Source organism: Lepidochelys olivacea (assembly GCF_965140295.1).
Source record: "Lepidochelys olivacea isolate rLepOli2 genome assembly, chromosome: 11".
NCBI lineage: Eukaryota > Metazoa > Chordata > Testudines > Cheloniidae > Lepidochelys > Lepidochelys olivacea.
The window spans coordinates 77,145,992-77,173,293 of NC_140421.1; the positions used below are offsets into that span (position 1 = coordinate 77,145,992).

Sequence of the window (27,302 nt, forward strand, 5' to 3'; positions counted from 1 at the left end):
GGGCCTCTACTCCCAGAGGGAAGAAAGCAACCCCGATCTCGAGACTGCCGTGACTCTCAGCCAGCGTAAAAGAGAGGGGTTTACTGAGCGTCTGAACACAGCACAGGAAACTCTCAGGGCCTCAGGCCTAACCTCCCTCTGCACAGTCCATCTAGGTCTCTCCTGCACCCGTCTGGGCTCTGGCTGTTTTCTCTCCCCAGTCCAGAAGCCCCCTCCTTCCAGCTAAGCGTCCGATATCACCTTCCCACAAGCCTGTGTCCTTTGTCTTCTGTCCCAGGTGAACAGGCTGCCTGGGTCTCCTCTATCTCAGCCTCTCCTCTCCTCCCTCTTTTCTTTCCCCCTGGCTGGAAGCAGTCACCGGGTCTTCTCTTCTCAGCCCATTGTCCTTCTACTGGCCGGACCTGGCTGTGACTTCCAAGCTGGGCCTCCTGCTCACCAGTCGCTGGGGTATCCGTTCTCCAGGCCTTTGCCTGAGGGCCCAACTGACAGGAGAGATCACCGCTCGTCCTCTGTAACAACAAACTACCTCTCCCACCTCGTTAAACAAAGAGCACCCAGGGAAACTGAGGCATGCAAACCATTGAAAAACAAAGAATATCCCCCCGTCATCACTGATGGCTTTGGCCCTGTTCCCCACAGCATCGCACCGGAAGCGGATGTTGAGCGGCTTGCCCGGTATGACACCTAAATCCTTGACAGAGTCACGGCTTCCCGGAGTACAGTTCCCCCTCGGTGGCCTGCCTGCTCTGTCCTGCTGCCCCCTCCCACTGCGCCAAGAGGGGACCTGGTGACTGGAGCTGCTGTGGTTGTGTGAGAGCGCCGGGCTGAGAGACCAAAGGGCACCTCCATTCTGGAACAGAGGGGTCTGGCCGGTAGGTGCAGTCGCCCCCGGTTTGGGACACAGAAGGGGCTGTGGCTGGCAGCAGCTGCGCTAGGCACTGTTTGAATGAGTGCAACGTCCGTGTTACATACGGGCTCCTGGGGCTCGGTCGGAAGCACTGAACTGCCTCAGAGTTCTCTGTTTGCAAGGTCGGTCCCAGGAGATTAGAGAGACAAGGCAGGGAGGGGATCTCTTTCATTCTCCAACTTCTGCTGGGGAGAGACAAGCCTTCGAGCTCCGCAGATCTCGTCCTCAGGCCCTGGTCTCTCTCTGTTAGCCGACGGCCAAGGATCTTTGGTGAGGTGCCAGCTATGCCCGTTTATACCATCCGTGACTTTAACCGCTAGGACGCACTGTCCCTTCGCGGCGGGCAGCCCGGGCTAGGCTGACGGATGCCCCAAGGTCCTAACCACCCGTGACTTTAACTGCTAGAGCTCAGAGCTCCTTCGCAGCGGGCAGCCAGGATTGACTGACAGGTGCCCCAAGAGTTTGCCCCGTGGAGGCGGCACAACTCAACGCTGGGCTCTTAGTACTCTCACCTAATGGCCAGGCTTTAGAGCCAAAACGGCTGAGGTTCTTTAATTGTGTTGGCTGCTTTACAGTAAACCAGAGAAAACAAGTCAGGCTTATGCATAAATGGTTACCAAAATTTATTAAGCTACATTCTAATCATGTGGTTACAAAATTGCTAGTGCCTACTTATTTAAATGTAGAGATGTTACACACACAAACAAGTTACAAAACTGAAGCCACAATCCCAAAGAAAGAAAACAAAGTATAGAGCTCTATTTCAAAATATGTGTACACTAAAGATAGGAGATCAGGTGTGGGTGCTTCTTACCCTCCTTGCATCTCTCGATTCCAGCGGTGCCAAGCCAGGATCGGTCACTCAATTCCGCGGAAAGATGAATAAGGGACAAGGCGTAGGGACCCTCTTAGCTGCAGAAGCCTTGGGAGGCTGTCACTTATCTGACCAGCAGATAGATAGTGAAAAGCACTCAAAAATCAGGGTGCTGTAGGTCCCCTACTTATACCTCTGTACTCCTTTGTTCTCTTTCTCCTTTCTTATGCCAAATTGAGGCTGGTCTGTCGGGGTGACGCCAGCTTTCGCAAGAGTAGTTTACACTTGCAAGGGAGAGAAACAATAAGTGTCGACTACTGGACATTTCTTTTATCAGGGTAAATATTTTCCCACCTAGGATGTTGGTGTGAGTGCATCACTCTATTTAGTAGGGGCGAAGAGCCATGTCTGTCACAGGGCCTCTGCCTGCTGTGAGCTTAATCCTTGTATCTGTTCCCAGAGGCACATTGTAGCAGCACACCTGTGCTTTCACAGCTTCAAAGGCTGTGCTGCAATATTTGTTAAGTGCCCTGTTCCGGCTTCCTCCTGTGTTTCCAGCAATGCTGGTCTGAGCAGGGGGGGGCTGTCTGTCTGGCTACACTCTCCCCAACAGAACCGGGTCCAATAAACCATATGACCTCCCCGGCCTGGTCTCTCCGTGTTTTCTGCTCCCACGGGCGTGGCTGGGAAGGGCCACAGGGCTCAGCAGGCTCAGGGAGAAACCTCAGCCCCACTGGAGACAGGAGGGGAGCAAACCTCACAATCCGTGTGGTCACTGCAGGTCTGTGCAACTGCCCCCCACTCACTCAGTGGCAGTCTGTGGGGGAGGTCTAGGGTGGCCAGGTGTCCCGATTTTAGAGGGACAGTCCCGATTTTTGGGTCTTTTTCTTATATAGGCTCCGATTACCTCCCACCCCCGTCCCGATTTTTCACACTTGCTGTCTGGTCACCTGAGGGAGGTCTGGCAGCCCCCTCCCCAGCCACAGTCCATGCGTGCCCAGCAGTCCCTGTGAAAGCTCACCTTTTCTGGGTGTCTGTTTCACACCCTCTGCCAGAGACGTTCCCCATTCTTTCTCCAGTTCAGCTGGCAGCAGGTCTCGTGCGAGGGGCGGGGGAGAGCTGAGATTTCAGGCTGCTGTCTTATGGTGGGATTGCTGCGATTAACTGGCTGAACGTGCTAATTCTGAGGACGAAACGGGGAAAGGGGCAGAGATCGAGAGTCAGGGAGTGAAATGGAGAAAATACAGGAAGCATTTCGAGGAAGGGCGAAGTGCAATAACCAGAATCCAGAATATTCTCTGCACCCCTTGTCTAACTCTGGGACTGATTCTCTTCCGCATTGACGGCCCTTTCCCTGTCTCCGGCCGTGTCTGGAGGGCTTTATGCCCCTGTGCAGCCCCTTCACACTGCCAGGAAGGGAGAGCTGTTATGGAATCTTAGCCCAAAGAGGAACCAGGCCCTGTGTCACCTTCATCCTGGGTTTCAGATGACCCCAAGAAGTTGGGGGGCCACCGGGTCCTAGAGCATGGCCCTGCCACAGAGGCCCCGCCCCCGGTCATCCTCTTCCCCCGAGGCCCCGCCCCCCCACTGTTCACTCCTCTGGCCCCCGAGGTCCCCCTACCTGCCCCTCGCTCCTCTCCGCCTCTTCCCCCAGGACTCCACTCACCCCCTGCTTGCTCCTCTCCGCCCCTTTCCCCGAAGGGGGGCTACCGGGGGCCATGGGGCCAGGCACCCGTCCCTTTTCTCTGTCTTCGGTGAGCGGGGGGCAGTGGGGTCCTTGGGGAAGGAGGTGGAGCAGGACAGGAAGAGGCATGAGAAGACGGGGCCGCGGGGGAAAAGGCCGAGGGGGGTTGGGGTGCAGGTTTTGGGGGAGGAGCCGGAGGGGGGATGGGAAGAGGCAGAGCAAGAGCAGGGCATCGGGCTAAGAGGCAGAGGGGAGCGGGGTGCAGGCGGGGCCCCCACTTCTCTGGAGCTTCGCTTCCAGCACTCGAAAGATGACCATGGGCCCACGGGCCTCCGGAGGGGAGACCCGCCCCACATCCCCAGCGTTTCAGCCCCGCATGGACGGCCTTTTGGGGGAGGCTCAGGCTCCCCTGGCCTCTGATACGGGCTGCCCGTGCTCAGTTCCTTCCACGCTCTGGAGAGGAGCAGCACCCAGGGGTGGGGCTGAGCCGGGGGGCGCTGGGTGAGGGGCAGAGGCCTGAGACCGCAGGGACACAGCATGAGGCACTATCCCAGGCATCCCCATGAAAGGAGCAGAACAGGGTTTACCTGGGGTGGGGAGTGTATGGAGAGCGTCCCAGGGCCGGTGGAGATGTATTGCCCTGGTGAGCAAGTGTGGCAAAAACACAGGCCTTGCTGTGAGCAGGATTTGAACCTGCGCAGGGAAACCCGATTGGATTTCGAGTCCAACGCCTTAACCGCTCGGCCCTCACAGCTGTGAGTGACGTGGCCCCCAGTGGCAGTCTCTACTGGAGCGGCTGGAAGCCGACGGGAGGGAGCTTTCCACCCTCAACAAGCAGCCGTAGCCATGTTGGCAGGAGAAGCTCTCCCAGCACCATAGCACTGTCCACACCGGCGCTTTGGTCCGTGTAACTTGTGTCACTCGGGGGGTGGCTTATTCACACCCCTGAGCCACATACGTTCTACCAACACAAGGGGGAGTGTAGACGCAGCCTTAGCAGAGACGCGATTAAGATCCACTTCCTGGACACTACTGTGCTAATAAACGATGGTCACATAAACACCACCCTATACCGGAAACCTACTGACCGCTGTTCCTACCTACATGCCTCCAGCTTTCACCCTGACCACACCACACGATCCATCGTCCACAGCCAAGCTCTGCGATACAACCGCATTTGCTCCAACCCCTCAGACAGAGACAAACACCTACAAGATCTCCATCAAGCCTTCTTACAACTACAATACCCACCTGCGGAAGTGAAGAAACAGATTGACAGAGCCAGAAGAGCACCCAAAAGTCACCTACTACAGGACAGGCCTAACAAAGAAAATAACAGAACGCCACCAGCCGTCACCTTCAGACCCCAACTAAAACCCCTCCAACGCATTATTAAGGATCTACAACCTATCCTGAAGGATGACCCAACACTCTCACAAATCTTGGGAGACAGGCCAGTCCTTGCCTACAGACAGCCCCCCAACCTGAAGCAAATACTCACCAACAAGCACACACCACACAACAGAACCACTAACCCAGGAACCTATCCTTGCAACAAAGCCCGTTGCCAACTGTGCCCACATATCTATTCAGGGGACACCATCCCAGGGCCTAATCACATCAGCCACACTATCAGAGGCTCGTTCACCTGCACATCCACCAATGTGATATATGCCATCATGTGCCAGCAAGGCCCCTCTGCCATGTACATTGGTCAAACTGGACAGTCTCTACGTAAAAGAATATATGGACACAAATCAGATGTCAAGAATTATAACATTCATAAACCAGTCGGAGAACACTTCAATCTCTCTGGTCACGCAATCACAGACATGAAGGTTGCTATCTTAAAACAAAAATACTTCAAATCCAGACTCCAGCGAGAGACTGTTGAACTGGAATTCATTTGCAAATTGGATACAATTAACTTAGGTTTGAATAGAGAGTGGGAGTGGCTCAGTCATTCTGCAAGGTAACCTATTTCCCCTTGCATAATGACAGGTTTCAGAGTAACAGCCGTGTTAGTCTGTATTCGCAAAAAGAAAAGGAGGACTTGTGGCACAAATAAATTGGTTCGTCTCTAAGGTGCCACAAGTCCTCCTTTTCTTTTTACTGATAAAGTTTGCGGATGATACCAAGATGGGAGGGGTTGCAAGTGCTCTGGAGGACAGGATTAAAATTCAAAATGATCTGCACAAACTGGAGAAATGGTCTGAAGTTCACAGGCTGAAATTCAATACGGACAAATGCAAAGTACTCCCCTTAGGACAGAACAGTCAGCTGCACACATACAGAGCAGGAGGTGACAGCCTAGGAAGGAGTACTGCGGAAGGGGATCTGGGGGTCAGAGTGGACCACAAGCTAAATATGAGTCAACAGTGTAACACCTGCAAAAAAAGCAAACCTCATCCTGGGCAGGATTAGCAGGAGTGTTGTAAGCAAGATACGAGACGTAATTCTTCTGCTCTACTCCATGCTGATGTGGCCTCAGCTAAAGTATTGTGTCTAAGTCGGGGCGCCATATTTCGGGAAGGACGTGGACGAATTGGAGAAGGTCCAGAGGAGAGTAACAAAAATGGTTAAAGGTCTAGAACAGGGGTTCTCAACCTTTTTCTTTCTGAGGCCACCCACAACATGCCATTAAAATCTCCAGGGCCCAGTGTGGGAGGGGGAGGCTCTGGGCCGGGGAAAGGGGGGAAAACAAGTTTGCATAGGTATAGTTTGACTTCTGTTTTGGGTGGGCAGGGGCCAGTGAGGCTCAAGCCAGCTCCGACGTCAGGGTCTGGGGAGGGTATGCTACATCCACCCCCTGACTCACCTCAGCAGGCCACCCGCCTGTCTGGACTTGGGGGGGGGCTACAATCAAAAATTATAACTCAAAGGTGGGGGGGCTCAGCTCAAAAAGTTTGAGGTGAAGGGAAAGGGATAGCTAGGGGCTGTGTGCAGGGGGGTAGCTCAGGGTGCAGGGAGGAGGTAGCTAGGGGCTGTGTGCTCTCAGGGCTCCCCTGTGCTCCCTGTACCCTGAGGGCTCTTCCAGCCAGAAAGCAGCCGTGTCACCCCGCCCAGGCAGCAACTGTCCCACGCAGCCAGACTCTGGCTTCCCACCTCCGACCTAGCCAGGGGGTGGAGAGAGGAGGTGGTGGAGGGGGGGTGTGGAGCTACCCCAGGACTGCCCTGCTCTTGCACTGTAGTTTGGGAGGGGTGTAACACCCCTGTGTTCCCCCAATTCTGCCCATGGGCTCAGGGCTTCTGTCCCTTGGGGAGCACCGGGGCTCGGGGCTCCAGAATTCAGCCCTGCTGCTCCCGGCTTCAGCCCTGCGGGAGGTGCTGGGGTTCGGGCTTTGGATTTTAGCCACGGGTTCATGGACCCCCAGTGGGCCACGAACCCCCTGTTGAGAACCGCTGGTCTAGAAAACATGATCTACGAGAAAAGGTTGAAAGAACTGGGTTTGTTTAGTCTGGAGAAGAGAAGACTGAGAGGGGACATGAGAACAGTTTTCAAGTACATAAAAGGTTGTTAGAAGGAGGAGGGAGAAAAATTGTTCTTGTGAATCTCTGAGGACAGGACAAGAAGCAATGGGCTGAAATTGCAGCGAGGGAGGTTTAGGTTGGACGTCAGGAAAAACTTCCTGCCAGCACAGTTAAGCACTGGAACAAATTACCTACGGAGGTTGTGGAATCTCTGTCATTGTAGGTTCTTAGCAGGATCAACAGTCACCGCTCAGGGATGGTCTAGATGAGGGGTAGTCAATTATTTTTTGTCAAGGTCCAAATTCTTCATCAACGTACAGTCGGGGCCAGACTGCAGAGAAATTCATTTAAAAAAATAATAATAACGATAATATGTAAATAACAAGTTTGTGGGGTCCGTTCAAAAGCGTCTGGCAACCCGGATTTGGCCCGTGGTTCGCCTGTTGACAGCCCCTGGTCTAGATAATACAGTAGAATTACGGAGACCTCGGGAATGGAGGTTGTTGGTAACTTTGCCCAAGCCGTTATGGGCTGCTCCTCAGGGCGGAGTGCTCGGAACGGGGGCTCACACTCTGCAGCGGCTGCCCGGCAAGTTTCTGATTCTCGCCCCCTGACTGCAAGGGTGATGCGTGAGGCACCCGGGGGCGCTTTGGCACCAGTGGGTGCGCAGTGCAGGCCGGGGCCCTTTCAAACGCAGCCGCTCCTCCAGAGCGCGGCAGGCGGGCAGGAGTTTGGGCTCCAGTAGCTGACGCTCGCGGCCAGGTTCCAGCAGCACCTCAGGGAGCTTCTTTCCTGGACTGAGACTAAGGTTGCAGGCTTGTCCCCCTCCCAGCCAGAGGCGGGAAACAGCCCCTGTGGCTCGTGCAGACCCCAGCACTCCTTCTCGGGAGCTCACAGCTGTGCCCATGAACCTCAGCGTCTTCACCTGTACGTGGCTGGCCTTCCGCGTGGCAAGTCGTGGGTGGGGGTTGGGGACAGGCAGCCCCGATGTGCCGAACTGGACGATGCCATGCCGGCACAGCTCAGTATTTGTTGGGTTTTTTGTTTTTCGTCTCCGCTGCTGCCTGACTGCGTACTTCTGGGGCCACGTGGTGTCTGGCTGACGGGTCCGTCTGTAACTCTGGTGTTCATATTTTTGAGGTTCTACTGTACTTAGTCCTGCCTTGAGTGCAGTGGACGGGACTAGGACGGGCCTTCCAGTGCTGTGATTCCATGGACAGGACTAATGTGAGTTTTTTAATCTGACCTCCTGCATTACACCAACAACATGATTTTATCCAGCCACATGGCAGCAGGGCTCACCATTCTCCCCGACGCCTCCCCGAACCCCCATTTATCGCCCCCAGCCCCCACTGCCTTCCCTGGTTCCACCTCTATCCCCCCCCATTGCCCCAGACCCCTGCTGCCTCCCTCTCCAAACCTGGGGCTTGCTGAGAAAAGCGAAACAAAGAAACATGCAAGGATCACTTTTCACAGCACACTGACTAGCTACCTGGGAGGCTGTGAAAAGTGATACTTGTATGTTTGTTAATATCACTTTTCACAAACTCCCAGCTAGCTACTGAGTGTGCTGCGAAAAGCAATATTCAACATACAAATATAATTTTTCATATTATTTGTGAGTCTGAAAAAACCCTACATCAATACATTACAGGGATTTGGACACGTGTCTGTGCATATTTATTTGTTTTTCCTACAGTTACGTATTTTAGGGAAAAGTGTCAATGCGGCCACCAGGAAGAATTGGTGGGTCACAGTCCGAGGCCACCAAAAAATGTGTTCGGAGAACCCCTGGTTTAAATGTACTAATAGGCAAAATCCAAACCAGCCATGTCTGCCTGGACCTTTTCAGGCAGGACTTCAGGTATCACCCAAAAGATCTTATTTTTCTTTGGTTCCATGTATACATTTGCTCAGATTTTACTTCTCCATTAAAAATGTAACCAATTCCCAGCTGCCTGGCAAGTGAGAGCTGGCTGAGTTTCCATGGTTCTCCCCGCACCCTTATGGGTGTGCTGCCAAGGGAGCAACACACAGGCCGGCAATGAATCTCAAGTGCCTCTAACTTGCCTAGCTCTTCTCAGCCATTTCTCTTGCTGTGAGCTGCCCTCCTTTTGAGCCCCACCAACTTCCTCACATGCAGGAACAGCAGCAGATTGCCATCTTGGAGCAACAGCTGAGGAAGGCGACTTTTCTGTCAGCACTAGAGTGGTCTATTGTATTGTGCTCTTCTTAAATAAGCAGGATACTGTGATCGTCCAGTGAGCGTGTCTCAGCTTTGTTATGTCGAGTGCTTTAAAAGGGGTGATGCGCTGCACTGTGTGGGCTGAGAAAGATCTCATGTGCTCCCCATCATCAATTCTGAGATTTGCACTGATTGGCATTAAGGCTTTTGGGGTGATGGTTCTATGACTCAAACTCAGTGGCTTTGTTTGGTCTACCAGAGTCTGAGGTTGGTGATCTTCGGGGATGGTACAAGCCTTACCTAAGACATTTAAGCGAGTTAGAATGTGGATGGAAGACTCTAGAATGAATGATGTGCGAGTTCCTCCAAGTAACAGGGATAGCCGTCTGCCTCTGAACATAGCTCAATTCTTATTGTGCTTAACACGCTGGAATATGAATGGCTGCTATGGGTGGCTGATCATCTATGAACATCATGTAGTAATTCCTGGTTTTTTAAATTATTGTTTTAGCTGGAGTTTCAGCTGGAGTTTCTTCCTCAGAAGCTGGTATGGCTTTCAAGGCTCTTCGCTTCCTTAATCTTTCTGCATTTGTGATTGTCATAGGATGCAATGGGAAAAATCCAGAAAGACCTGAAAGAAAGATGATTGATATTTATAGCTGGAGTTGCAATATGACTGTTCTAGACGCACAGATTCAAAGGCTAAAAGGGAGCGCTGTGATTATCTCGTCTGACATCCTATATAACACATGTTATAGAACTTCCCCAAAATAATTCTTAGCATATATATTTCAGAAAAACATGCAATCTCAAGTTAAATTGTCAGTGATGGAGAATTCACGACAACCCTCGGTCAACTGTTCCAATAGTTAATGAGACTTTTAAGAAGTGAGAGTAATTGTCTGTCTCACTAACCCTCTAGTGGCTTGAAGTGCCTTTTACTGCTGTCTCGGCCAGCTCAGCCTCTCCATAAATGAGACCCGTTCCCATTTCCTCAAAAAGAACAGGAGTACTTGTGACACCTTAGAGACTAACAAATTATAGCTCATCTTAATTAGCCTTTTACAGTTTGTATGGCAACTCCCACCTTTTCATGATTCTCTGTATGTGTAGATAGATCTTCTTACTATATGTTCCATTCTATTCATCTGATGAAGTGAGCTGTAGCCCACGAAAGCTTATGCTCAAATGAATTTGTTAGTCTCTAAGGTGCCGCAAGTCCTCCCGTTCTTTTTCCGGATACAGACTAACAAGGCTGCTACTCTGAAACATCCCATTTCCTGTGGCCAAAAGAAGGGTGACTGCATATATACATATTCTCAAGGATTCATGCAAAGAAATGAAGAAAGAGTCTTTGGTACTCCAAGTATGCGGAGGATCACCAAGGAAAACCTATTGTCTTTTAAGACACATAAGCAAATAGTTCAGATTGGAAAACACACTGAGTTACCTGGAAGTTTTTCAACCGGTTTTGTGACATGTGCTCCACAACCAATCCAGTGTTTGATTCTCTCGATGTTCAAGCCAACAAGCTTTTCATTGTGGCTATTTGGGAGTGGGTCATAGCAGCCCACTTGCTCCAAATACTTGCTGTCCCGTGCTCGCTTGTTATATGCGGCCACTATACGGAAGAAGGGTCTGTTGGCACAACCACCAAGAGCCAATCGGATAGCTACGTGTCCTCCATGATAATGCTTCATAAGGAGATGAGCGGAAGGGAAGATCAACAGGTGTCACAATAGATTTGATTATAAACAGATGCGTATAGACGTCGAGCCAAAAAATTCCAAAGGCCTTAGACAAAAGCTTGGTTTCATTTAAAAATCAAGAAAACTGCTGTAACCTTCCCTTACGCAGCAACAATAGATTATTCTTCATGATGGAATCGAAGTCTGTACCTTGCCAGGACACTGAGGTCTTAAAGCAATTTATTTACAATAAAGATAACAGATTTGCTCTACCAACCCTTAAGAGAGTTCAGCGGTGAAGGCTGCACATTCTCCACTAACTGTGATTGATTTAGAGGGATGCAGAAACTGGGGTCTGTCAGTACAACATGGTGTGCACGCAACCCTTAACAAGCCCCGTCTGCACTTACCAAGGTGCACCATGATGACCCTTGAAAGCACCTGAAAGAGGAAAAAGACCATGAAGGAATCCCCGCCACTCCCAAACACAGAACAAGGGGCTAGCCCACTGCAGCTGTGCCGCTGTAAGTGCTATAGGGTAGACATAGCCTGAGTTGACAGAGACGAGAACCTGAAAGTTATACACCGGACCCTCGCTAGAACACGCGTCTATATAACACAAATTCTGATAGAACGTGGTTGCGGATCCCAAATTTAGTCACCGTCATTAACTTTCATTGTAACGTGGTCCCCGCTGTAATGCAGTACGCGCTAGAATGGGGGATTTGGCATGGATCCCAAATCCCACATTCTAGTGAGGGTCCAGTGTAGTTTGAAAATCCTGAGGGAAACATGGGAGTTTAGTTGCAAGCCCTGCCCTGGCGCCTGTAGACTCTGTCTCTCATGACCCATGTGCCATGGCGATCCTGGGAATGGAAGTTTCAAAGCACCTGCCCCCACTCCCACTTTTATGCTTTGGGGTTTAGGTAACTTTCAACCTCTTAGGAGCACAGGCAAAATGAAAAGATTTTTTTTTCCCCCCCGGTAGCCCTGCTAGGCATCAGCCTCACTGCCGCACCCTTCCTGCTTTTCTGTTTCAATAGCTTTGTTGCTAGGGCAATGCCAACAAGTGCCACATGAGTACATAAAATCACTTGTCATTTTAAGGTAAGAATTAGTTTCCCCATTATATTGGTGTTCTGAGGATTTGGTATTATTTTATATATGTACGTTAAGGCTGTCAATCACAGTTATCTCACACGATTAACTCAAAAAAATCAATCGCGATTAATCACGCTTATAACAATAGAATACCAGTTGCAATTTATTATATATTTTTGATACATTTTCAATACTGATTTCAATTACAACACAGAACACAAAGTGCAGAGTGCTGACTTTATATTATTATTTTTTTATTACAAATATATGCTCTGTAAAAATGATAAAACAAAAAAAATAGTATTTTTCAATTCACCTCATACAAGTACTGAAGTGCAAACTCTTTCTTGTGAAAGTGTAACAAATGCAGTTGGGTTTTTTCTGATTGCATCACTGCACTCAAAAACAAAACAGTTTAAAACTTTAGCGCCTACAAGTCCACTCAGTCCTACTTCTTATTCTGCCAATCGCTAAGACAAAAGTTTGTTTACAACTGACAGGAGATACTGTTGCCTGCTTCTTATTTACAATGTCACCTGAAAGTGAGAACAGGCGTTCCCATGGCACTTTTGTAGCCGGCGTTGCAAGATATGCCAGATATGCTAAACATTCGTATGCCCCTTCATGCTTCGGCCACCATTCCAGAGGACATATTTCCATGCTGATGATGCTCGTTAAAAAAATAAGACATCAATTAAATTTGTGACTGTACTCCTTGGGGGGAGAATTGTAGGTCTCCTGCTCTATTTTACCTGCATTCTGCATATGTTTCATGTTACCGCAGTCTTGGAAGATGACCCAGCACATATTCCTTTTAAGAACACTTTCACAGCAGATGTGACAAAACGCAAAGAAGGTACCAATGTGAGATTTCTAAAAACAGCAACAGCGCTCGGCCCAAGGTTTAAGAATCTTTACAATTTTTTTGTTTTTTTACAGAGCAAATATTTGTAATCAAAAATAAATATAAATTGAGGACTGTACACTTCGTATTGTGTTGTAATTAAAATTAATATATTTGAAAATGTAAGCATGCCAAATATTTAAAGTAAATGGTATTCTATTGTTGTACAACCGCACAGTTAATCGTGATTTTTTTTAATCGCTTGACAGCCCCAATATATGTGTGTGTGTGTGTCTATATGTACACACAGTATGAAAATTACTTGATTGGGTTGCAGTAATTGTTATTCTTGGATATTAACTAGTTCAGGGACTCCTCAAATCTTGCTGCTAATTGCCCGTGGTTTAAGAAATAGCCGAGAACTCCCGGTTCACAGGACGTGTGTGCGGGTCTCTGTGTGTGTGTGGGGGGGTCTCTGCCTCTGGGTCTCTGTGTGTGTGGGGGGGTGTCTCTGTCTCTGGGTCTCTGTGTGTGGGGGGATCTCTGGGTCTGTGTGGGGGGTCTGTGTGGGGGGGTCTCTGTCTCTGGGTCTGTGTGGGGGGGTCTCTGTGTCTCTGTGTGTGTGGGGGTCTGTGTGGGGGGTGTGTGTGGGGAGGTCTCTGTCTCTGGGTCTCTGTGTGGGGGGGTCTCTGGGTCTGTGTGCGGGGTGTGTGTGGGGGGGTCTCTGTCTCTGGGTCTCTGTGTGTGTGTGGGTCTCTGGGTTTGTGTGGGGGGTGTGTGGGGAGGGTCTCTGTCTCTGGGTCTCTGTGTGTGGGGGGTCTCTGGGTCTGTGTGGGGGGTGTGTGTGTGGGGGTCTCTGGGTCTGGGTCTCTGTGTGTGGGGGGGTCTCTGGGTCTGTGTGAGGGATGTGTGGGGGGGGTCTCTGTCTCTGGGTCTCTGTGTGTGGGGGGGTCTCTGGGTCTGTGTGGGTGTGTGTTTGGGGGTGTCTCTGTCTCTGGGTCTGTGTGGGGTGTGTGTGGGGGGGGGTCTCTGTCTCTGGGTCTCTGTGTGTGGGGGGTCTGGGTCTGTGTGGGGGTCTCTGTGTGTGTGGGGGTCTCTGGGTCTGTGTGGGGGGTGTGTGTGGAGGTGTCTCTGTCTCTGGGTCTCTGTGTGTGGGGGGGTCTCTGGGTCTGTGTGGGGTGTGTGTGGGGGGGTCTCTGTCTCTGTGTGGGGGATGTGTGTGGGGGGGTCTCTGTCTCTGGGTCTCTGTGTGTGTGTGGGGTCTCTGGGTCTGTGGGCGGGTGTGTGGGGGGGTCTCTGTCTCAGGGTCTCTGTGTGTGGGGGGGTCTCGGTCTCTGGGTCTGTGTGTGGGGGGGTGTGGGGGTGTCTCTGTCTCTGGGTCTGTGTGTGGGATGTGTGTGTGGGGAGGGTCTTTGTCTCTGGGTCTCTGTGTGTGGGGGGGTCTCTGTCTCAGGGTCTCTGTGTGTGTGGGGGTCTCTGGGTCTGTGTGGGGGCTGTGTGGGGGGGTCTCGGTCTCTGTGTGTGGGGGTCTCTGGGTCTGTGGGGAGGTTTGGGGGGGTCTCTGTCTCTGGGTCTCTGTGTGTGTGGGGGGGTCTCTGAGTCTGTGTGGGGGTGTGTGTGGGGGTGTCTCTGTCTCTGGGTCTGTGTGAGGTGTGTGTGTGTGGGGGGTCTCTGTCTCTGGGTCTGTGTGGGGGTCTCTGTCTCTGGGTCTCTGTGTGTGTGGGAGTCTCTGGGTCTGTGTGGGGGGTGTGTGGGGGGGTGTCTCTGTCTCTGGGTCTCTGTGTGTGTGGGGGTCTCTGGGTCTGTGGGGGGGTGTGGGGGTGTCTCTGTCTCTGGGTCTGTATTGGGGGTGTGTGTGGGGGGGTCTCTGTCTCTGGGTCTCTGTGTGTGTGGGGGGTCTCTGGGGGTGTGTGTGTGGGGGGGTCTCTGTCTCTGGGTCTCTGTGTGTGTGGGGGTCTCAGGGTCTGTGTGGGGGATGTGTGGGGGGGGTCTCTGGGTCTCTGTGTGTGTGGGGGGTCTCTGGGTCTGTGTGGGGGTGTCTCTGTCTCTGGGTCTGTGTGGGGGGTGTGTGTGTGTGGGGTCTCTGTCTCTCTGTGTGTGTGGGGGTCTCAGGGTCTGTGTGGGGGATGTGTGGGGGGGTCTCTGTCTCTGGGTCTGTGTGGGGGATGTATGTGGGGGGTCTCTGTCTCTCTGTGTGTGGGGGGTCTCTGGGTCTGTGTGGGGGATGTGTGGGGGGGGTCTCTGTCTCTGGGTCTCTGTGTGTGTGGGGGTCTCAGGGTCTGTGTGGGAGATGTGTGGGGGGGGTCTCTGTCTCTCTGTGTGTGGGGGGGTCTCTGGGTCTGTGTGGGGGTGTCTCTGTCTCTGGGTCTGTGTGGGGGGTGTGTGGGGGGGGTCTCTGTCTCTCTGTGTGTGGGGGGGTCTCTGGGTCTGTGTGGGGTGTGTGTGTGTGGGGTCTCTGTCTCTGGGTCTCTGTGTGTGTGGGGGTCTCTGGGTCTGTGTGGGGGATGTGTGTGGGGGGTCTCTGTCTCTGGGTCTCTGTGTGTGTGGGGGTCTCAGGGTCTGTGGGGGGGTCTCTGTCTCTGGGTCTCTGTGTGTGTGGGGGGTGTGGGGGGGTCTCTGGGTCTGTGTGGGGGATGTGTGTGGGGGGTCTCTGTCTCTCTGTGTGTGGGGGTCTCAGGGTCTGTGTGGGGGATGTGTGGGGGGGGTCTCTGTCTCTCTGTGTGTGGGGGGGGTCTCTGGGTCTGTGTGTGGGGGGTCTCTGTCTCTCTGTGTGTGGGGGGGTCTCTGGGTCTGTGTGGGGGTGTGTGGGGGGGGTCTCTGTCTCTGGGTCTCTGTGTGTGGGGGGGTGTGGGGGGGTGTCTGGGTCTGTGTGGGGGATGTGTGGGGGGGGTCTCTGTCTCTCTGTGTGTGGGGGGGTCTCTGTCTCTGGGTCTCTCTGTGTGTGGGGGGGTCTCTGTCTCAGGGTCTCTGTGTGTGGGGGGGGTCTCGGTCTCTGTGTGTCGGGGGTGTGGGGGGGTCTCTGTGTGGGGGGGGTCTCGGTCTCTGTGTGTCGGGGGTGTGGGGGGGTCTCTCTGTGGGTCTCTGGGTGTGGGGGGGGGTCGGGAATTCAAAGCCGCTGGTTTTATGCTGCGGCCCCCCCCGTGGCTGGCCCCGCTCAAGCCGCCGGATCAGGGCGGCCTCGACCCCGGCCCCCTCTCGCGGCCGGCGCGCGGCTACGTGGCGGAGGGGCGGCGCTGCCAGGCCCGGCCGGGCTCCTCCCCCCGCTCCCGCGCACGCCGGCTGAACCCCCCGGATCCGGGCCTCACGGGCCCCCGTAGCGCGGCAGCGGGTCGAGTCCCGCCGGCGCTGTGGAGACCGAGCCGTAGCGCGCCTGCGCCGTGCGCGCCCGCGTCTCGCGGCCGCTTTTCCCGTCGGCCCCCGCGGGAAGTCGCTGCCTGGGGACTATTCCCGTCAGCCACCGCGCGGCCCCGGGCACGCTGGGAGACGCAGGGTGCACACGTACTTCACCCCGCAGGCTCCGCTCCCGCCCCGTCGCTGTCGCGCCGAGATGATGTCACAGCGCGCGACGCTCCCCCCACCTTCGGAACGGGCCGCGCGGCCGGGGCTGGGGGGCGAAGCCGGGCCCCGCGGGTGACCCTCCATTTCCCATCAGGCATCGCGGCGCGCACGCCGTTGCCGCGGCCCGACCCGGCCGTCCCGCTTTCCGGGCGAGGCCCGCTCGGTGCTGGGCTCCCGGGGCGGCCGCTGGGGGGCGGGGAGCCCGTTCCTTCCTCTTCCGGCCCCGACGCCTCGGCCGAGGCACCGTCAAGGTCCAGACTCCGGAGAAAACAATAAAAACCAGGAACGATCCTGCTCGTCATGAAACAATCCAAAGATTTCAGGGTCTGCTGGAAAGCAGCGGGGGGCCCCGCTTTGGCCCGCGCCTGCCTGTTGGCTGCCCTGTAACAACCCCCCGGCTTCCACAGTGCTGGGGGGGAGCCACTCGGGGGAAGGGGGGGGGGGACATGGCTCCCTGGGGGCCGACAAGTCGCCCTTGGGTGTCCAGCTCAGGGGGACTTGCTGACGTGAAGCAGGGGTGCTGAAGGCTCTGAGACTCCGAGTCAGGAGGCGGTGACGCCAGGTGACTTTCCTCCCTGGAAAAAGAACAGGAGGACGTGTGGCACCTTAGAGACTCACCCATTTATTTGAGCATGAGCTTTCGTGAGCTACAGCTCACTTCATCGGATGCATACCGTGGAAACTGCAGCAGACTTTATATACACACAGAGAATATGAACCAATACCTCCTCCCACCCCACGGTCCTGCTGGTAATAGCTTATCTAAAGTGATCATCAAGTTGGGCCATTTCCAGCACAAATCCAGGTTCTCTCACCCCCCCCCCCCCCACCCGCATACACACACAAACTCACTCTCCTGCTGGTAATAGCTCATCCAAACTGACCACTCTCCAAGTTTAAATCCAAGTTAAACCAGAATATCTGGGGGGGGGGGGGGTAGGAAAAAACAAGGGGAAATAGGCTACCTTGCATAATGACTTAGCCACTCCAAGTCTCTATTTAAGCCTAAATTAATAGTATCCAATTTGCAAATGAATTCCAATTCAGCAGTTTATCACTGGAGTCTGGATTTGAAGTTTTTTTGTTTTAAGATAGCGACCTTCATGTCTGTGATTGCGTGACCAGAGAGATTGAAGTGTTCTCCGACTGGTTTATGAATGTTATAATTCTTGACATCTGATTTGTGTCCATTTATTCTTTTATGTAGAGACTGTCCAGTTTGACCAATGTACATGGCAGAGGGGCATTGCTGGCACATGATGGCATATATCACATTGGTGGATGTGCAGGTGAACGAGCCTCTGATAGTGTGGCTGATGTGATTAGGCCCTGTGATGGTGTCCCCTGAATAGATATGTGGGCACAATTGGCAACGGGCCTGTTTCCTCTTGTTTTTTCCTACCCCCCCCCCCCCCAGATGTTCTGGTTTAACTTGGATTTAAACTTGAAGAGTGGTCAGTTTGGATGAGCTCTTACCAGCAGGAGAGTGAGTTTGTGTGTGTATGGGGGTGGCGGGATGTGAGAAAACCTGGATTTGTGCAGGAAATAGCCCAACTTGATTGTCATGCACATTGTGTTGTTGCCGGCACCCAGTGCCGAGAGGCTGAACAACAGCTTGAGTTGGTTCGTTACCCGGTGTGCTACACCCAATAATCACAACGGGGTGGAGAAGCAGAAAAGTTTATTTGAAGCTTCAAAAAGGTACAGGGAGATTTGAATCTCAAATCCTGTACAACAGAGCAGGAAGTTACACAGGCTTTTATACATCCTTTTTTCCAGCATACTTATCCAATAGCAAGCTGCTCCAAGTATCCATACAGCCAGCCAATCCAGTTCCCAGCTAGTTCCCTGATTCTCTGTATCATTTGTTAAACTATACATAAAGCTGCTTTATTCAGCATTGTTCTTCCATATCTCCCCTGTTTGGCCTTGCTTAGTTTCAGGCAGTCTGACTCTGCAACATACTGTTGCAGATTCTCAGCATAACTGCTGTGTGTGCCTCCAGGCAGGGGGGCCAAGGACACTTGGGCCTAGCACACAGAGCTGCTGTGAGTGCCTCCAGGCAGGAGGGGGGGGGGCCAAGGACACAGGGGCCTAGTGCGAGGGGGCTTCATCAACACTCGTGGTCTTCCATCCCCTCGAGTTACCTAGTGGCCATGCCCCAGTGTTCCCAACAACTCCCCCCTTTGAGAACACTCAACAGCCTTGGCTCTGAGTTTTCTCACTTGGGCTACTTATTTCTTTACAATATGACTTTGCATAAGCACTTTGTGATAGCCCTGAAGAGAATGACTTATTAACTTTTGCAAAAGGGCCCTGACACATGATACCGCACAGCATAATACCAGTAATACAAGCAATACAGGAAAGAGAAATTTCAATAGCAGGCTAAATAAACCGCCAAGACGACAAACCCCAGCCTGAAAACAAGGTTTGCAACCAATCGTTCTCTGGGGCAGTATAGGCAACCTGTGCTCCGGCTCGGGCATGGGCTTCAGCCTGTACCACCTTTTCATAGATCTCATAACTGCTATCATTTACATATACACAACATCGGGGCCCGATAAGGGCACAAACCCCTCCTTGGGATGCCAAGAGATAGTCCAAAGCCAGCCTGTTTTGGAGGGAAAACGTCCTGAGCTGCTGTACCTCTTTATTTAATGTTTTTACTGCTGACCCTAAATCACTAACCGAGTCCTCTAACTCTAAGGCCACTTTCTCAAGTACCATCGGCAGCCTTACAGTATAGCGGCCTATGCATGCCAGGGCTGGCCCGGTAAACAGTGGTGCTATTCCCAGTACAGAGCACCCTACCAGCTTCTCGGTTGTGAAGGGATTCTTCATATTGTCCGCCAATGCCTTAGTCAGTCGCCGCAGGGTCTTTTCTCGTGACTCAACAGAGGTGTCTCGGGCATTTCTAATCTTTCCTTTGGGCAGTGTGGCAGTTATGGAAAGATGAGGAACTCCATGAGCTATATAACAGCTACCTGTCCAGTTGGCTGGCAACACCTTGTAAGCCTTTCGGCCACATACAAAATAGTGACCCTGTAGGGCCCAATAAGGACTGTTTCTTAAGGGGATTCCTGGGATATTTAAGGCTGCTTTTCCAAACAGTTCATATGCCCTTAGGGGGGCATCCCATCCTCCTGATTGGGTACAAGTGTGGGCATTTCTAATTGTGCCGTTCAAATTACACTCGCCATAGGGACCACTACAAACCCACCATTGGCTTGCTACATTGGAGATATTAACTGGATGGCAAGTTAAATTTCCAAACCCCTTTTTTGTGGTAAGATTATTTGTAAGTGTTTCCCTAAAAGGGGAGGAACCATTACACCCACACCGTTGGCCTCCCCTGTTGGTCTTTATCCAATACCCATCAGCCCACTGTGTAATAACACAGGAGCTCTTTCCCACAGGACGCCCATAGGGATCAGATTGGTTTCGGGTAAAACATAACACTCCCTCAGTGAGTACTGCAACTGAATACTCCTGGTCCTGATAGGTGGCTTGCTGTAAAGAGGTCTTATTCCAGAACGGTGAGTCCGTTCTTTCCAGCTCTTTGGTGGCGGCTAATTCTGCTAGGGTCAAGGGCAGCATGTCAAGGGGCATTCCCGTTTTGGGGACAGTGGAGTTGGAGCACATACCCAGCAATCAGTCTGGTTTGTTAAAGTAGCAACATGGTGCGCAAGCAAAACAAAGGAGTTATGCTCCCGATATGCACAATTTGGAAATACCAATACAAAGAATAACAATGTTACCCAATTAATTATTACCAGAGTCTTCCCAACCCAGGGTCTCCAGTACCTGGGTGGGCCCATTTTAGCATTAAGGTGCCCGCTATTTGTGTCTTTTAAACAGTAGCTTTAGCCCGAGATCGTCACTAGATGAGGAGTCAGCAGGTTGGACGGTCCACTGTTCTGCTGACGAGGGGGCGGTTACTGCCTTCAGACGAGAGTGATGTATCTTGTATCCCTCGATCTTTGCCGCTGTATGGGAGATCAGCAGGACGGTATAGGGTCCTTTCCACTTTTCCTGGAGAGGCTCGTCTTTCCAGGTGCGAACAAGCACAGAGTCACCGGGCTGTAAGGAGTGAACAGGAGAGTCCAAGGGGAGAGGCTGGGAATCCTTGGTATACCTGTGAAGAGACAAGAGAACAGCAGACAGGGAACACATATACTGTGACAAAAAAACATTACCCAACTCCCATTCCCCTGACAGAACCGGGGTGCCATTCATGGGCCATGCCCTTCCAAACATAATTTCAAAGGGACTGAGCCCTAATCTACCCTTTGGGAGAACGCGGGTACGGAGTAGGACGAGGGGCAAAGCATCAGGCCATCGCAGTGAGGCTTCTTGGCACACTTTTGAGAGATGCCGTTTAAGGGTCTGATTGGTACGCTCCACTACCCCACTGGCTTGCGGTCTCCAGGGCGTATGGAGTTCCAGGGGATCCGTAAGGCATGTGAGATGCTTTGAATGATTTTTGACGTGAAGTGTGTCCCGTTGTCAGATTCCATCCACAGGGGGAGTACAAAGCGAGGAACGATCTTCTTAACAAACTTGAGAGCCACTGTCCTGGCAGTGCAGTTACGGCATGGGAAGGCTTCTGGCCATCCGCTGAACCGATCCACTATAACAAGGAGATATTTGAACCCTTGAGTCCGGGGAAACTCAGTAAAGTCTATTTGCCACACTTGTCCGGGGCCCGGAGTGGGTTCTAGGGCAGCTGGTGGCACAGGATGTCCCGGTCGGGGGTTATTCTTTTGGCAGACTAAACAGTCCGCTTGTACCTGGGCAGCCAGGGGTCGGAGTCCGGAAGTGATAAAGTATTTTCCCAGTAGCTGGATAAGTGCTTCCCTGCCAGCATGAGTGGTTTGATGTAGTTTCTGCAGCACTGGCCGGATTAGGCCCTTTGGTAAGAGGACCTTCCCTTCTGGGGAATGGAGCCATCCCTCCTTTTCCCGGAGACTGAGTTTGTCAGTTAGCTGTCTCTCCTCCCCAGAGTACTGAGGGGTTGGAAGCTCCCCTACTGATGGGATAAGGGCATGCATATGGGCGTTCTCAGCCTGAGGGGATGGCAGGGTGCCAGCATGCTTAGCCTCTCTATCTGCCCGGGCGTTACCTCTGGCCACATCTTGATCCTCCCTTTGATGGGCTTTACAGTGTACCACCGCCACTTCCGAGGGGAGTTGTACAGCTTCTAGGAGCTGGAGGATTTGGGGCCCGTACTTGACTGGGGAGCCTTGGGCTGTCAGCATTCCCCTTTGCTTCCATAGGCCAGCATGAGCATGCAGCACACCAAAAGCATACTTTGAATCAGTAAAAATGTTGACCCGCTTTCCTTTTGACAGTTCAAGTGCACGGGTCAGGGCTATTAGTTCGGCAAGCTGGGCAGAGGTCCCAGCAGGCAAACCTTCAGCTTCCACAGTGTCATGGAGGGTCACAACAGCATAACCCGCCCTCCTTTGCCCATCTATTACAGTACTGCTACCATCCGTGTACCACTCATAATCTGCATTTGGGAGGGGTACATCCTTTAAATCCGGACGGCTGGAGTACTGGGCATCTATGATCTCTAAACAGTCATGTTTCTGTTCCTCTGTTTCTGGCAAGAGAGTGGCTGGGTTAAGGGAGGGGCAAGGCTGTAGGGTGACTTCAGAGTTCTCTAACAGCTTAGCCTGGTACCGAGCAATCCGAGCCTGGGTGAGCCAAAGCCCTCCCTTTGCATCCAATAAGGCTCGGACCATATGGGGAGTATAGATTTGCATAACCCCTCCCAATGTTAGCTTCTCGGCTTCCTCAAGCACTAGGGCAGTAGCTGCGACCGCCCGTAAACATGCCGGCCAACCCTTTGCAACCTGATCCAATTGCTTAGAAAAATAAGCCACAGGACGCTTCCATGCTCCTAACAGCTGTGTAAGCACTCCTAGCGCCACCCCCCTTCGTTCATGTACATACAACTGAAACGGCTTAGAGAGATCTGGCAGGCCCAGAGCTGGGGCTTCCATCAATTTTCTTTTCAGGATTTTAAATGCCCTGTCAGCCTCTGGGGTCCAATAGAAGGGGTCATGATCTGCTCCTTTTACACAGTCGTACAGGGGTTTAGCCCACAGTCCGAACTCTGGGATCCATATCCTGCAAAAGCCTGCCATACCCAGAAATGCCCTGAGCCGCTTACGGTTACTTGGGGTAGGAACTTGACAGATAGCTTCCTTTCTTTCGCTTGAAAGCTGACGCTCCCCTTGCCGTATGTGAAACCCGAGGTACCGTACCTCTGGGAGGGCAATTTGAGCCTTACTCCGTGCTACACGATATCCCCGAAGTCCAATAAAATTCAGGAGGCTCACGGTGGCTTTAAGACAGGGTTTTTGGCCCACAGTGGCAATTAACAAATCATCTACATACTGCAGAAGGAGAGCCTCCTCATTATCCCACTCCTGTAGGTCCCTGGCCAGAGCCTGGCCAAAAAGGGTGGGAGAGTTTTTAAATCCCTGGGCCAACACTGTCCAGCAAAGTTGCTTTTTAACCCTTTTTCGGTCCTCCCACTCGAAGGAGAAGATCTCCTGTGATGGGGTGGCAACTGGGATGGTAAAGAAAGCATCTTTCAGATCAAGGACTGAAAAATGGGTATACTGTCCCCCTATAGAAGCCAATAAGGTGTACGGGTTAGGGACAAGAGGGTGCAGAGTCTTAACCCGTTCATTGACTGCCCTTAGGTCCTGTACCAGCCGATACGTGCCATCAGGCTTCTGTACGGGTAGAATGGGAGTGTTCCAGGCTGACTGACATTCCCGGAGAATACCATACATTAGGAATCGATCTATAGTTTCCTGTAAACCTTCTCTGGCTTCCCTCTTGATTGGATACTGTTTTACTTGCACTGGGCCTTTCCCTGGTATGAGCTGAATAGTAATAGGGGTCTGGTGGGTGGCCTTTCCTGGAATCCCTGATGCCCACACGAGGGGGTACACCTGGTCTTCCCACGGGCTCCATTCTGGGGCTTGCATGGCTGAGGGCTCAACTGCAAGGGTCATGATCCAGGCATTCTCAGGGGGTAAGGTAAGGGTTATTTCGTCCTCAGTAAAATGCAGGGTGGCACCGAGGCGACAAAGTAGATCCCGTCCCAGCAGAGGGGTTGGACACTCAGGGAGGTATACCAGCTTGTGGGATATAGTCCTGTCTCCCAAAGCACATTCCGCTGGGGCATACACTGGGCACTTGGTGTCCCTGCCTGTGGCTCCCACCACAGTAAGGGAATCTGCTACTGGCAACTGAAGAGGCTGATTTACGGCAGTTCGGGCCGCTCCAGAGTCCACTAAAAAATCTATTTCTGAGCTTCCCACCCGCATCTTTACTCGGGGTTCCGGGGGTAGGGTGGTCCGTCTCCCCTGACACCCCTATTCCTGCTCCACCATCGCCATCATAGGGGCACCCCCCTTTTCTTTCCTCTTTGGGCACTCATTTTTCCAGTGTCCCTCCTGTCGACACAGGGCACACTGGTTGCGACCCAGTCGTCTCTCCTGCAGGCCCGGACGGTCGCGTCCACGGCCCCTTCCTCCCCGGCCACTTCTCTTAGTGCCGGCCTGTACCGCTGTTACCATCAATCTCACTTGCTTTCTCTCCTTCTCTGTCTCTCTCAGACTATAAGCTCGGTTTGCAGTCTCTAAAATTTGTGCCATGGTCATACCCATTAAATCCTCCTTTTTCTGTAACTTTCTCTTAATATCAGGGGCTGCTCTGCTCGTAAAAATTCCCTTAATAATTGACTCAGTTGCCTGATCATCGGGGTCTGCATTAGTGTTCTGTCGAATGGTGTCCCGAATACGCTGTAGAAAGGCCCCTGGGCTTTCTTTTAAATCCTGCATTACTTCATATGGCTTTGCCCAATTATTATGTCGGACAGCCGAGTGACGGAGTCCATGCAAAAGCAACTCCTTATAGGAGGTAAGGCGGGTCATATCCCCATGATCATTTGGATCCCACCTGGGGTCTGGTCGGGGGACTTGTGCATCCGGGTCAGGGACATTAATACGATCCCGGTCGTACCGTCTCTGTGCCTCCTCCCTTGCCTTGGACACAACCTGTTGTCTTTCAACCTCAGACAATAGGGTTCGCAGGAGGACGTTACAATCATCCCAGTCCGGCTTGTGACTACTGAGGCACCCCTCAAAGACTGATATAAACCTGCTTGGGTTGGTGGAAAACTCTCCTGCCTGTGCTTTGAAAGCAGCCAAATCCACAGGATTAAAGGGCACATGAGTATAAACCTGCATAGTTGTGGCAGGACGCCTGTCTGATCCAGACCGGGCGACTTTAGTTTCAGTGATTAAGGGGTATAGGCCAACCATTGGGGACTTACAAGGTGTGGGTGTAGGGGCCGAAGGGGACACCGGCTCTGTCATTACAGTGGGGGTGGGGGTCTGGGGACTAACATTAGCTGCTACCAAACCAGTTGGAGTCAGATTACAGCGCTGTAAAATATCTGGTTGAGTACATAAAGCCAGAAACAAATGCGCATACATATGTTCATTCCATTTCCTTGTTCTCTGACAGAACAGGAGTAACTGAAGGATCGTGTTGTAATTAATTGACCCTCCTGGTGGCCACCACTCCTGGTCCTCGAGTTGATATTGAGGCCAGTCAACTGTACAGAATCGTTTTAATTGGCTCTTAGTCATCGGATCCGCACCAAATACCTTCCAGTTTGCTAGAATGCACTCTAGGGGCGTACACCGTGCCCTAACCTCTGAGCTCTGTCCCTGTCCCATACCTACAGGGTAACTCTGGGCGTCCCCAGGTTCCAACAGAGCACATAATCCGGATTTTAAAAGGATCCTACCTGATCCAAGGGACCGGTTCTTCACCGTGGCCCTGCAGCTGCTCCTCCCCCACGTCCAAGGGACCGGTTCTTCACCGTGGTCCACAACAGCTTCTCCACTATATGAGTGCGTTGCACCGTTGTGCCCTCTGGGGTCGATCAAATCGCGTCTCCTCCGAGGCCCCCGATGAACTCACCGGTGCGCGCTGGGCGTCGGTTCTCGCCGCAATCCTCGACCTCCAGGAGGGGTCCGGGCAAGGCTAAATTGCAGCCTCGGGCCCACCCAGGGACGCCAAAAGCTGTTGCCGGCACCCAGTGCCGAGAGGCTGAACAACAGCTTGAGTTGGTTCGTTACCCGGTGTGCTACACCCAATAATCACAACGGGGTGGAGAAGCAGAAAAGTTTATTTGAAGCTTCAAAAAGGTACAGGGAGATTTGAATCTCAAATCCTGTACAACAGAGCAGGAAGTTACACAGGCTTTTATACATCCTTTTTTCCAGCATACTTATCCAATAGCAAGCTGCTCCAAGTATCCATATAGCCAGCCAATCCAGTTCCCAGCTAGTTCCCTGATTCTCTGTATCATTTGTTAAACTATACATAAAGCTGCTTTATTCAGCATTGTTCTTCCATATCTCCCCTGTTTGGCCTTGCTTAGTTTCAGGCAGTCTGACTCTGCAACATACTGTTGCAGATTCTCAGCATAACTGCTGTGTGTGCCTCCAGGCAGGGGGGCCAAGGACACTTGGGCCTAGCACACAGAGCTGCTGTGAGTGCCTCCAGGCAGGAGGGGGGGGGGCCAAGGACACAGGGGCCTAGTGCGAGGGGGCTTCATCGACACTTGTGGTCTTCCATCCCCTCGAGTTACCTAGTGGCCATGCCCCAGTGTTCCCAACAGTGTAAAGAGTTGTCACTTTGGATGGGCTATCACCAGCAGGAGAGTGAATTTGTGTGGGGGGGTGGAGGGTGAGAAAACCTGGATTTGTGCTGGAAATGGCTCACCTGATGATCACTTTAGATAAGCTATTACCAACAGGACAGTGGGGTGGGAGGAGGTATTGGTTCATATTCTCTGTGTATATATAAAGTCTGCTGCAGTTTCCACGATATGCATCTGATGAAGTGAGCTGTAGCTCACGAAAGCTCGTGCTCAAATAAATTGGTTAGTCTCTAAGGTGCCACAAGTACTCCTTTTCTTTTTGTGAATACAGACTAACACGGCTGTTACTCTGAAATCTCCCTACAATGTGCATGATAATCAAGGTGGGCCATTTCCAGCACAAATCCAGGTTTTCTCACCCCCCCACCCGCATACACACACAAACTCACTCTCCTGCTGGTAATAGCTCATCCAAACTGACCACTCTCCAAGTTTAAATCCAATTTAAACCAGAACATCTGGAGGGGGGTGGGTAGGAAAAAACAAGGGGAAATAGGCTACCTTGCATAATGACTTAGCCACTCCCAGTCTCTATTTAAGCCTAAATTAATAGTATCCAATTTGCAAATGAATTCCAATTCAGCAGTTTCTCGCTGGAGTCTGGATTTGAAGTTTTCTTGTTTTAAGATAGCGACCTTCATGTCAGTGATTGCGTGACCAGAGAGATTGAAGTGTTCTCCGACTGGTTTATGAATGTTATAATTCTTGACATCTGATTTGTGTCCATTTATTCTTTTACGTAGAGACTGTCCAGTTTGACCAATGTACATGGCAGAGGGGCATTGCTGGCACATGATGGCATATATCACGTTGGCGGATGTGCAGGTGAACGAGCCTCTGATAGTGTGGCTGATGTGATTAGGCCCTGGGATGGTGTCCCCTGAATAGATATGTGGGCACAGTTGGCAACGGGCTTTGTTGCAAGGATAGGTTCCTGGGTTAGTGGTTCTGTTGTGTGGTATGTGGTTGTTGGTGAGTATTTGCTTCAGGTTGGGGGGCTGTCTGTAGGCAAGGACTGGCCTGTCTCCCAAGATTTGTGAGAGTGTTGGGTCAGCCTTCAGGATAGGTTGTAGATCCTTAATAATGCGTTGGAGGGGTTTTAGTTGGGGGCTGAAGGTGACGGCTAGTGGCGTTCTGTTATTTTCTTTGTTAGGCCTGTCCTGTAGTAGGTAACTTCTGGGAACTCTTCTGGCTCTATCAATCTGTTTCTTTACTTCTGCAGGTGGGTATTGTAGTTGTAAGAAAACTTGACAGAGATCTTGTAGGTGTTTGTCTCTGTCTGAGGGG

General features: G+C 52.1%; 2 protein-coding genes and 2 long non-coding RNA genes across 6 annotated transcripts in view; all 4 read right to left on the reverse strand.

Moving 5' to 3' along the window:
- Positions 1-27,302, reverse strand: part of LOC311528369 (uncharacterized protein) — a 231,789-nt gene that overhangs the window by 42,693 nt on the left and 161,794 nt on the right. The window lies entirely within an intron of this gene.
- On the reverse strand, positions 1,409-8,182 carry LOC311528372. The gene is made up of 3 exons (XR_014713588.1): positions 7,068-8,182; positions 2,743-2,904; positions 1,409-2,005 (listed from the first exon to the last, which is right to left on the reverse strand). It is a non-coding gene; the product is annotated as an uncharacterized lncRNA (long non-coding RNA).
- Positions 8,290-17,070, reverse strand: LOC311528370 (uncharacterized protein). Of its 3 annotated transcripts, none has more exons than XR_014713586.1 (3): positions 16,197-17,070; positions 11,160-11,190; positions 8,517-9,692 (listed from the first exon to the last, which is right to left on the reverse strand). XR_014713586.1 is itself a non-coding variant. In XM_084643341.1 (3 exons), exons 1-3 carry the CDS (start codon positions 16,552-16,554, stop codon positions 9,556-9,558), a joined length of 450 nt encoding a protein of 149 aa, XP_084499467.1. In that variant the 5' UTR covers positions 16,555-17,070; the 3' UTR covers positions 8,517-9,555. The 3 variants fall into 3 exon arrangements, 1 of the variants encoding a protein (XP_084499467.1); XM_084643341.1 differs by having other exon boundaries at positions 16,273-17,070; XR_014713585.1 differs by lacking the exon at positions 11,160-11,190 and having other exon boundaries at positions 8,290-9,692; positions 16,273-17,070.
- LOC311528371 lies at positions 17,917-27,221 on the reverse strand. The gene is made up of 2 exons (XR_014713587.1): positions 25,095-27,221; positions 17,917-20,390 (listed from the first exon to the last, which is right to left on the reverse strand). It is a non-coding gene; the product is annotated as an uncharacterized lncRNA (long non-coding RNA).